At 40.5% G+C, this 12256-nt stretch overlaps 1 protein-coding gene across 3 annotated transcripts in view; it reads left to right on the forward strand.

Moving 5' to 3' along the window:
• The first annotated feature begins 6048 nt into the window (after positions 1-6048).
• Positions 6049-12256, forward strand: part of cntnap2a (contactin associated protein 2a) — a 498604-nt gene continuing 492396 nt past the window's right edge. For 2 of the 3 annotated variants that reach the window (XM_047349233.1, XM_047349234.1), the window contains exon 1: positions 6050-6503. In XM_047349233.1, coding sequence (XP_047205189.1) covers positions 6401-6503 — 103 coding nt within the window. In that variant the 5' untranslated portion in view covers positions 6050-6400. Of the gene's footprint in view, positions 6504-12256 lie in introns of all 3 variants that reach the window. The other variant, XM_047349232.1, reaches the window with a different exon arrangement.

A 12256-nucleotide genomic window follows, 5' to 3' on the forward strand; every position in this document is an offset into this window, starting at 1 on the left:
GGGGGACCGGAGGGTGTGTTCCAACTACAGGGGGATCACACTCCTCAGCCTCCCTGGTAAGGCCTACGCCAGGGTATTGGAGAGGAGAGTCCGACCGATAGTCGAACCTCGGCTTCAGGAGGAACAGTGTGGTTTTCGTCCCAGCCGTGGAACACTGGACAAGCTCTATACCCTCTACAGGGTGCTCGAGGGTTCATGGGAGTTTGCCCAACCGGTTCACATGTGTTTTGTGGACCTGGAGAAGGCATTCGACTGTGTCCCTCGTGATGCCCTGTGGGGGGTGCTCCAGGAGTATGGAATTGGGGGCCCTTTATTAGGGGCCATCCGGTCCCTGTACAAGCGGAGCAGGAGTTTGGTCCGCATTGCCGGCACTAAGTCGGACCTGTTCCCAGTGCATGTTGGACTCCGGCAGGGCTGCCCTTTGTCGCCGGTCCTGTTCATAACTTTTATGGACAGGATTTCTAGACGCAGCCAAGTGCCGGAGGGGGTCTGGTTTGGGGACCAGTGGATTTCGTCTCTTCTTTTTGCGGATGACGTGGTCCTGCTGGCCCCCTCTAGCCAAGACCTACAGCATGCGCTGTGGCGGTTCGCAGCCGAGTGTGAAGCGGCTGGGATGAGGATCAGCTCCTCCAAGTCCGAGGCCATGGTACTCGACCGGAAAAGGGTGGCTTGTCCTCTTCAGGTTGGAGGGGAGTTCCGGCCTCAAGTAGAGGAGTTTAAGTATCTCGGGGTCTTGTTCACGAGTGAGGGAAGAATGGAGCGGGAGATCGACAGACGGATCGGTGCAGCTGCCACAGTAATGGGGGCGCTGTGCCGGTCCATTGTGGTGAAGAGAGAGCTGAGCCGAAAAGCAAAGCTCTCAATTTACTGGTCGGTCTACGTTCCTACCCTCACCTATGGCCATGAACTTTGGGTCATGACCGAAAGAACGAGATCACAGATACAAGCGGCTGAAATGAGCTTCCTCCGTAGGGTGGCCGGGCACTCCCTTAGAGATAGGGTGAGGTGCTCGGCCATCCGGGAGGGGCTCGGAGTAGAGCCGCTGCTCCTCCACATTGAGAGGAGCCAGTTGAGGTGGCTCGGGCATCTACACCGGATGCCTCCTGGACGCCTTCCTCGGGAGGTGTTCCAGGCACGTCCCACCGGGAGGAGGCCCAGGGGATGGCCCAGGACACGCTGGAGGGACTATGTCTCTCGGCTGGCCTGGGAACGCCTTGGGCTCCCCCTGGAGGAGCTGGAGGAGGTGTCTGGAGAGAGGGACGTCTGGGCGTCTCTGCTGAGTCTGCTGCCCCCGCAACCCGGTCCTGGATAAACGGAAGACGACGAACGAACGAGCATTTTGCTATTAGTACAACAAGATGTAGAGCAAGAACTCTTGATGTTTCCTCCTGTCTCTTTATAAGGTTAACACAAGATGTTTAACCTGATCCAGCGTGCATTTTTGCAAGATTGGCCTTACATTTTTAAGTGGACTTAGATTGTTTCATTTTTTGTCATCTTAACCACATTTATTTGCAGCAACAATGGCAGCACAAGCTGACAAATGACAGCAACACATCGGCTTTGTAAATGATTTCTGGCAACTTAACAGGTTTTCTTATGAACTTTTTCAGAAAGGCAAAGCAACCATTCATAGCAAATTTTAATAAACATTAGAGTCATGAAGCAAGGCAGGTCTACTTGCTTTTTAAGGTGATTTGTCATAAAAGATTTACAACATTACAAAATAAGTGCTCTGGGATATTTGCCTATTTATCTAACCAACACGTGCTCTTTTCACGCATCGTCTTGCAGAGCCATTAAGGCTACAGTGTTGAAAACAGCCTAAGAAAACGGAATAATTTTAAACGTTTTTAAAAACCCACTAAGTTTTTCTCCCTACAATTAAAGATCTGATTGAAATATTCATTTTGTCATGCAAGACTGAATGTAAGTCAATAACATAGCCCTACATTAACACTCTTTACAGGTCCTTCTCAAAATATTAGCATATTGTGATAAAGTTAATTATTTTCCATAATGTAATGATGAAAATTTAACATTCATATATTTTAGATTCATTGCACACTAACTGAAATATTTCAGGTCTTTTATTGTCTTAATATGGATGATTTTGGCATACAGCTCATGAAAACCCAAAATTCCTATCTCACAAAATTAGCATATAAAAAAAGTGTTTTTAATACAAAAAACGTCAACCTTCAAATAATCATGTACAGTTATGCACTCAATACTTGGTCGGGAATCCATTTGCAGAAATGACTGCTTCAATGCGGCGTGGCATGGAGGCAATCAGCCTGTGGCACTGCTGAGGTCTTATGGAGGCCCAGGATGCTTAAATAGCGGCCTTTAGCTCATCCAGAGTGTTGGGTCTTGAGTCTCTCAACGTTCTCTTCACAATATCCCACAGATTCTCTATGGGGTTCAGGTCAGGAGAGTTGGCAGGCCAATTGAGCACAGTGATACCATGGTCAGTAAACCATTTACCAGTGGTTTTGGCACTGTGAGCAGGTGCCAGGTCGTGCTGAAAAATGAAATCTTCATCTCCATAAAGCTTTTCAGCAGATGGAAGCATGAAGTGCTCCAAAATCTCCTGATAGATAGCTGCATTGACCCTGCCCTTGATAAAACACAGTGGACCAACACCAGCAGCTGACACGGCAACCCAGACCATCACTGACTGTGGGTACTTGACACTGGACTTCTGGCATTTTGGCATTTCCTTCTCCCCAGTCTTCCTCCAGACTCTGGCACCTTGATTACCGAATGACATGCAGAATTTGCTTTCATCTGAAAAAAGTACTTTGGACCACTGAGCAACAGTCCAGTGCTGCTTCTCTGTAGCCCAGGTCAGGCGCTTCTGCCGCTGTTTCTGGTTCAAAAGTAGCTTGACCTGGGGAATGCGGCACCTGTAGCCCATTTCCTGCACACGCCTGTGCATGGTGGCTCTGGATGTTTCTACTCCAGACTCAGTCCACTGCTTCCGCAGGTCCCCCAAGGTCTGGAATCGGCCCTTCTCCACAATCTTCCTCAGGGTCCGGTCACCTCTTCTCGTTGTGCAGCGTTTTCTGCCACACTTTTTCCTTCCCACAGACTTCCCACTGAGGTGCCTTGATACAGCATTCTGGGAACAGCCTATTCGTTCAGAAATTTATTTCTGTGTCTTACCCTCTTGCTTGAGGGTGTCAATAGTGGCATTCTGGACAGCAGTCAGGTCGGCAGTCTTACCCATGATTGGGGTTTTGAGTGATGAACCAGGCTGGGAGTTTTAAAGGCCTCAGGAATCTTTTGCAGGTGTTTAGAGTTAACTCGTTGATTCAGATGATTAGGTTCATAGCTCGTTTAGAGACCCTTTTAATGATATGCTAATTTTGTGAGATAGGAATTTTGGGTTTTCATGAGCTGTATGCCAAAATTATCCGTATTAAAACAATAAAAGACCTGAAATATTTCAGTTAGTGTGCAATGAATCTAAAATATATGAATGTTAAATTTTCATCATGACATTATGGAAAATAATGAACTTTATCACAATATGCTAATATTTTGAGAAGGACCTGTATATAGTTGTGGATATATGAAACCCATAGTGTAGAGATAAAAACTAAATGTATTTGTTATGATTTAGTATTGCAGTCCTTTTAACATACATAGTGTGAGCTACTATCAAATACATAGTATAAATTAATTGTCACAATTTCAGATTTATTAAGCTGTAGAATGTAGATCGCAGATATATAAACACTGCTCAGACCCTTTTTACATAAGTTTCAGATATTTCTTTTTCTGTTACATTAGTATGTCTCCACATTATTTGACTCTTGGGTGTGCATGTATGTTGTAAAGCATTTTTGTCCCTTATTATCAGTTCCTCAATTAGAGCAGCAAATCAGACATTACCACTGTTTAGACTTTGCATCATTTTATTAGTTTTCTATTTGGCTTCTTACTTTTCTTAATTGTGAAAATTCTGTGATGGTCACACTCTGGACAAATTATAATTTATGAAACATGAAACTGATAAAAGGGGATAGTTAGATGGGGGTGTTGTGCCTCCCCTTTGTGTCTAAAGAATATTACTAAAATATCTTCTTTATAAAATTATAAAAAAGCACCCCCACCTCAGGTGAGCTGTCATTAATGAAGTGTATTGTGTACAATTGTGAGTCTGGGGTCCTTCTGATTGATGTGCCATCACAGCCTTGTCAGATGTGCCGAAGTAGCCATTTGCAAACACTAAATTGTAAACAAATTCCTGAGGCTCTCCTCTTTATCCAGAGGCATTATTAGTGATTATTTGTTGTGCTGAAGTCTGGTTTGTCAGCAGAGGTAAAATCATTAAAGTTAAAAAGTCAAACTCTTTCTTTCCTGTGAAGTTTTTTTATTACTGCATTTTACTTACATTTTTTGTATATGCATGTATTATCAGAGATTTACCTATGCATTCGAATATGTTTCATCTGAAAGATCCTCTTATTTAACCAATTCCTGACCTTTTTGCAAACAAGTAAGGCTTGCATGCTTTTTCTATGTAATTCTAATGACAACTTAGGTCTATTTGATGGTGAAAGCATAAAGACTGAGAATAATTATCAATGCAGTAGTTTGAACTTTCTCCACATTTTACATTTCAACATTACAAACTTTAATCTATTGGGGGTTTATTTAATAGACCAAAACACAGCCCAGCATAGTGCAAAAATACTTAAGTAGAAGGAAAATAAAGCATGGTTTTTGAAACTGTTTACTATGAGCAAATATCTAAAGTTTGAGACACATTTGTATTTGGCTCCCTTTACTCTAATACGACTAAATAAAAATAAAGTGAAATTAAGTGCCTTTAGATGTACCCTAATTTGTAAATCCACATGTGATTAATTTATTTAAAGCCTAAGTACAGCATCTTTATGAAGGCCTCGGATGTTTGTTAGAGAAACATCTGAGGCCCAACAAACTTATAGAAGATATGCAGATACAGATATGCAACAGCACTATACTTTCCTTTGGAAGTTGAAAGAAAATTATAAGAAGTCCCATTTTCAGCTGCCAGTGGCTATCTATGAGACACAGCAGAAATAAGACCAAAATGTAACGTCTTTGCTTACATGCAAAACTGTTTGGTGGAAAATTAGCACTGCACATCAAAATGAGTACATCATTCCCATATTGTGGTGGCAGCATCATGCTGTTCAGAGGCTTCAGCAGTTATATGAAGGCTGGTTAGAGTTGTTGTGAAGATGGATGGAGCTAAACACAGGGCAGTCTTAAAAAAGCATGTTAAGGACATAAAATTACCTAAATCTGGTGCTGTGGTTTACCTTTAAGGACAAGCATGACTTTAACCTTACAACCTGGGCTACAATAAAATGGCTTAGATTAAAGCATAGGTATATGTCAGAATGTTTCAGGTTCAGCCATAAATCCTATTAAGCATGTGCGGCAAGTCTTTAATGTTTGTTCACAACCTGACTGAGCTTGAGCTATTATAGGAAGGGTGGTCAAACATCTCTTACTTTAGCTGGATAAGGCTGGTAGAAACACAGCTCAACACATTTGCACAAGGGTGTCTCTAACACACAAGGTGTCTCTAAAGTATTGGCTGAGGTGGGCTTAATATAAATGCCCAAAGACACGTATCACCTTTCTATTTGTAAAAGAAAAAAATACACACAATGCATCACTTTCTGCTGATCTATTACACGCCTCAATAATATACACTGAAGTTTGTTGTTGTAGCATGACTTAATGTGAGCTGTATTGATTGTTTTGCTATACATTGTGGTGTCTCCAAGTCCTGTGCATTTTTTTAGAGAGCTTTAGGTTTGAGGGGGAAAGTACGAATGCGGGGTGTAACACCATCTCCACACAAAGAAGGAGGGGGGCACTGTCTGGCTGAAAGAGACTGAGCGCGAATTAGACAGAGAGAGATACGGAAAGAGTGGGATAAGTTCAGCACTACGGACAGCGCATCGGAGAGCAGGACCAGAGGAGACAAGCTCAGTAGCGCACTGTCATGCCTTCCTGAATTACCACAGCCTTCACTGTACACTGTAGTCGCACTCAGTCGTCCTCTGCGTTTGCAAGCGGAAACTCGGTTATTTTGTTTCTGTCCGGAGTCACACAAAAAAAGGAGGCGAAATCGCGGGAGGAAAAATTGCTTTCCGTTTGCAAGACCAGCCTGTTTGACGGTGTGATCCTTACATCATCGTGAGGCAGTGAGAGACACAGAGAAAGAAAGAGAGAAAGGGAGCGGGGAAGTGGGAGAGTGAGAACACTTGTACCAGGCTCTTCTCTGTCAGTCCTCAGTTGCAAAGCGAGGCTGACGGATCTCACTGGCGATTTTGCCTCTCTGCTCCGTGGTCCCTCTCCCGTTCGCCTGCGCACCACACCGGCCGTGAAGATGCACCGGCAGCGTCCTGCCCAGAGACCGACGTTGATAGTGCCCCTCGTTTTGTGGATTTTCTGCTACATCAACAGTGTGCACGGAGCTCTACCAACAACCCGTAAGTTTTGTGTGTGTGTGTTTGGATGTGTTTTTAGGGCTGCTGGGTATGGTTGGAAGTCAGATTAGGTCTCTGAAGCAGACCTGCGCTTTCTGTTTGCTGGCAGTGTCAGGTTGCATCGAGGGAACACAGAGAAAAAACAGGGTTACCCTGAGAGTTTAGATCTCCACGTGTTTACCCTCCAGAATCTCCAAACAAGGGAGTTTTAGCGCACATTTCTTTGGATGATTGGTGTATGTTTTGGGAGTTTACCGAATTACTCAATGAAAAATCAGCATCTTAGTTGTGCTGTTTTGTTTTGCGCAACTTCAACGCTGATGTGGTCTGTTAAGGAAACAGTCTCTCGAATTATTTGTTGATTTTACATGTTATTTTAGATATGTAGGTTTATTTTAAAATTAAATAAAAAATATTTTGATGAATTTTGTAATATATAGGCTGCTTGGGTTCATTGACGTTGTGATGACTGAATATATTTCAGCCTATTTTATGGTCAGTTCGGTTTTGAAGTTACCCTAACAGATATGTCTTACATCTTAGCTACATTCCCATCAGTTATGCTTGTTTTCTGTCTACATTTACGCCAATCATTGTCATTATGGTATCCGGAACACATGGTTATTATTAAGAAGCGGCCATACCTTTTACTTTTTTTTTGTAATTTGCTTCACACTGTATGTTGCCAACCCTTTTTATATTATGTTTAAAGTCTTTATCTGTTCTCCATAAATAACCAAAGTGACTTTCTAGGATGGACCTTGCATAGAATCAGTACTATCACCAATAATAGCATCAGTCATCTTTTGTTTCACTGATATTAGCCGTGCTTCCTTCGATTAAGGTCTTGCTAACAGAGACTCATCCGAAAGTTTCACTGATTCCCCCCGGCGATCGCTAGTGTTTCTTCGGTCCTGGATGGATGTTCGCGGGGTCGCGCTTCATTAATCATTCCACCTGACAGGCGACAACAGGGAGACGCTGCTGCCAGCGATTTGGGCTGGTGTGAACGAGGCTGTGCGTGAGCAGTGACAGAAGACGAAGTAGAGAGAAAAAAGTTGAAGAGAATTTAAAATGTGCTATTTGAACTTCGGCTTTTTCTTTCTTTTTTTTTTTTTTAAAGTCAGAGATACCCTACACGCATTGCTGACTGTGAAACTCTGATGAAGCTTCACGGAAATTCTCAGCTCTCTTGTGTTTTGTTGCTGGCAGGTCTGTTGCTATAATTGGTTTTCTATGTTCAGTTTATTTTGCAATATTGTCTATTATCTCTTTTGGAATCGAGCACACATGCAACAAAGACACTTTAGGACAACATTTTATAGCCTATGCATCTACATTTTAGTTCATATGCTATTTTTGAATAAAACATTTAGAACTTGTATGAACCTGCCTAACACTCTGTTGATATGTTGCATGACAAAAACAGCAAAAGACAAGTGCCACAAAGCCAGCGAGTTTGACGTTTAAAATGCGCTTAGTGTAGATTGCTCTAGATTCTTTTTTTATCAGACAGAAGTAGTGTAAGAGCCTTTTTAATGCAATGTCAATGCCAATGGTGTGGGGCTTGCTAAAAGGAAAAATATTTTAGTCATACTGTGACAGAAAAATTTCTAGGCCTGGCAATGAGTTTATTTGAAAAAGGTAATGCTCTTTTTAAGTTAGTTTTTTAGATTTCTAGTGTAGTACATGTTCATGTTTGTGTTAATCGATGTTTAATTTGAGCACATGATAAAAAAAAAATATCACCGTTTTCTGTACGTGCCAATGCGTTGTCGCATCACTTTTAAATTTGTTGTTGTAGGATCTTAAAGAAAACCTTCTTGCCACTAACCTTTATTTTACCATATGTGCACATTTATTATAACTGTTATAAGCCTGTACACATTTTCTTTATCAAGTCTGCACTTTTTAATCAGATTACTGGCACTATATAGAGTTAGAATTATAGATTAACTTTATTGTTATGATGTTCAATTCCATGTTTCCTTCTGACTGCAGTGACTGAGATATCATGTTACACAGAGCGCTGCAGATAAAAGTTATAGCCCTGTATTTCATGCAAAGTTGTCCACACGGCTCTGTACAGAAAGCCTTCATTCGTATTGTCTCATGCTGCTGATTAAGATAAAATTATTATTTTCTCCTTCACAACAAGGCTGAGACTAAAGGTTGAAGACTCAGAAACCTCTAGATTGTTGTTTTCCTTGAACAGATGGAATACCTCATGAGTTTGCCACAATGCTTCTCAATTCCAGGCAGTGTGTGTACAAGAAGTTTTCATTTTAGACAGGCCCAGTTCTGGGATGTCAGAAGTAGAGCTGTACCTTTAAGCCAGTATGTTAGTGACACTGTGGGCAACTAAATCTAAATGAGGTACCCATAAAGTCTTTCTGATGCAGAATGAGATTAGCCTGTCCTCATCTCATTAAGCTTGTCAAGCTATTTCACACAAACATCAGTCTGGTTTCACCTCCATGTGTCACGATTGCTTGTTCCTAAATTATATATTTTACATAATTATTTTTGTAATTGTTTTTTTTTTTTGTTATTTTTTGGTGTGATAATTGTAAATAAACAGAAAAAGTTATATAGAAGGCCAACATAGATGTTAGAGGCATTTGCATTAGAAACTCTGGATAACAGTATATCTCAGTTTTTCTCTCTAAATCAGTGTTATATTTACAAATTTGGCTTCTGTGAAAAGATCCAAACATAATTTGTAATTTTGCAGTACCATTAAACAAATGTTTCCATACCATTGTCTTGTGCTTGTGCACATGTCTTCAACATGCTCCCATTAGGGGGTGATAATGATTGGATTAGGGCAGGAGGAAGCAGTCTGGTTTGGCTCAGATTACAGTAACACTGTACTTGGTTTGTTGCTATGTTTGGCTGTTTGTGTGCGAGCACCTGTGTTCTGGTTGTGTGGGTGCGTGTTTTCACCACACAATGAACCAAATGAATCACAACTACTGGACAGGGACCGGCTTTAATTGCAGTGCCATGTTTCTCTTACCAGGCATCTTTTTTTGTTTGTTTTTTGGGTTTTAAAACATTTAGCCTTCTTTTGCAGTTTTCTTTTTAACAGTTAGGGGAGTGCAGAGTTTTAAACTCAGTCTTAAACTTTTCATTCCCTTTTTCAATTGTCCTGTTCCCTTCCAATAAAAAAAAACAAACAAGTTATATTCTGCTACCCTTTTATCAACTGCCTCAACCTTAACTACCTCAATGATTCATCTTTCTCACTACCTCTCATCTTCTTCATTTCACTGAGTTCTAAGTGTTTCTGTCATCATTCTTTTTTTCCTTTCCTCCCAACATCTCACCCTTGCCTGTTTTGTGTTCCAGTTTATTTCTGTTTTTGAGGGACCTTACTGGTTTAATCACATGGCCCCAATCATGTCTCCTCTTCCCTGTCTTTTATATTCATCAGTTTTCCTCTGTTCACTCTGTCAGCTCACATGTTGCCCCTGTTAACTCCTGATTACAAATATTAATTAACTACGAAATACTTCCTGCTAGTTTTTGTATCCTAAAGGAGTAATGTACCTGCTTGTGCAGGCATTCCGTTGTTATTATTTTAGTCTTCAAAATTTTTAGAACATCTTGACTTGCAGACTGCACAGTGGAACATTTGATAGCACTGTTTCCTAGTGGCAAGAAGGTCCTGTATTTGAATCCCAACTGGGATCTTTCTGGGTTTTATTGTTCATGAGTGGATTTCCTCTCAGTGTCCTCCTACTGCCCACAAACATGCCTGTTTGGTTAATCAGTTGTTCTAAATTGTCAAAGTGTGTGGATGCATGTTTTTTTTTTTTTTTTTTCGCTTTTCCCATTGATGGACTGGCAGCCTGTACAGGGTGTGTCCTGCCTCTTGCTTTTTGACCAATAAACATAAGGTGTCTTTTTACCCATCAGGCTGCCATAAACCATTAGTGAGTGCATAGTCAAGTAATTGTGTGTTTGTGTGTGTGGAGGAGGAGGGGGGTCCATGGCTGTCAGCACCACTGCAGTGTCAATCCTTCACAAAGCTGCACATCAGAGACTGAAGTGGTCTTGTTGGTCATTGCTGAACAGAACATTGCTGATTTAATGCGCACAGGTTGAGATATTTGTACCTACATGTTTCCCTGTGTCTCATCCCTGCCTTTCATTTGTTTTCCTATTTATTACATCCTCTTGTTGCTAAAGTGTTTTATAGGCTTTGATTCCTCGATGCATTGACTGCAACTTTTTATCATGCACTGTAAAATCATGTGGTACTTGGGTGGGGGTCAGTGGGGGACATGGGGTTGGTTGGAGGCCAACCCAAAAAATTACTACATAATTATTTACACCACATTTATACACGTGTCATTTCTGTGTGTATTAATCAAGCGGCTTTAGAATTACTGTCTCCCACATGCTTCAGTACTACTACTGTACGACTACAGTATTAAAGCAATCTTGTTCTGTTATACCTTTCAGTTTTTGGTGTCTTATCTAATAGCCCACCTAAATTCTAAATTCTAATTCTTTCTGAAGGGACTTCAGAATACCACAAACGTATGGCCTTGTTTTCCCTGAAGTTTAATATTATAATTATTATTATTTTTCTGAAAATGACCCTGGTTGTAGGTTTGGTTATAAATTCCTGAGAGGACATACCTTATTCATCCTTATGATTTTACTTTATGATGTAATTTAACTTTGAAGGCAATTCTAGGAATTTAGCAGAGGTAGTAAATAATTTAGAAAAATAAGCCTTGTGTGAGTGTATCAATGCTGAATGTTTTGTAGAAGATCTAATTTTCATGCTGACATGGAGATGGGACAAAATTAAAATTTTATCTTTACGCTCGTTTTTTTTTTTTAAAGTGTGTCTTAATATCCATCCATCCATCCATTGTACCTGTTAATCCCTGCAGGGTCACACAGATATAGTGCCTCTAGTGGTCATTGAGCGAGAGGCTGGGTACACCTCTGAAATCATACATTGTGATATCTCGCTCTTTCCCACTCAACTCAATTTTATTTTTAGAACACTTTAAAATATAACTCAGATGACCAATGTGCTTTGCACACCCTAAAAACCTAAGAAAACAACAAGAAATTCAAAAAACCCAATAAAAGCAAAAATACAATAAAACAGGTAAAATACAGAGCACTCAGGCTAACACACATCTGTTTGGATCATAGAATCCTCCTGTAAGGAGGATTTATTCATTAAAAACCAAACAATGTTGATAAGGTTCTCAGTGATGAAGGCACAGCCAAGTTCAGTCTTTGAGTAATGCAATGGATGAACTCTCACAGATGTGCTAATTATAATAAAGATTAATAAAAAATCCGCACTATTTTATAAGCTCGATTCATATGGATATGGATATGGACTTCATTACTGCTTTATTCATTATCTACTAATCTTATTTTATATGACCTAGTCAAGAGTATTTACTGGTATATGGAATAAAAAAATATCAAAATGAGAAAGGTTTACTAAAGACTTATTGACAAAATAAAGCGAAAATAAACTAAATTTCCAGTGCTGTGTGACCTGGGGCTATATTTCACTGAGCTGTAAAAAGCTGACAGTGCTACGGCAGTGAAAATCTCAGAAGCTGAGCTTTTGCTACAGAATCTAGTTTAAAATCTGTTGAGAATCATCTGACTGCAGGAACTAACCCTGCACAAAACATTTAAAGAACACAGAGACGCCGCAACATTTGAATGTTGGACCTCATCAAAAAAACAAAAAACAAAAAAAAAAAAAC

This window comes from Girardinichthys multiradiatus, chromosome 21 (genome assembly GCF_021462225.1).
Source record: "Girardinichthys multiradiatus isolate DD_20200921_A chromosome 21, DD_fGirMul_XY1, whole genome shotgun sequence".
In the NCBI taxonomy this organism is placed as follows: Eukaryota; Metazoa; Chordata; class Actinopteri; order Cyprinodontiformes; family Goodeidae; genus Girardinichthys; species Girardinichthys multiradiatus.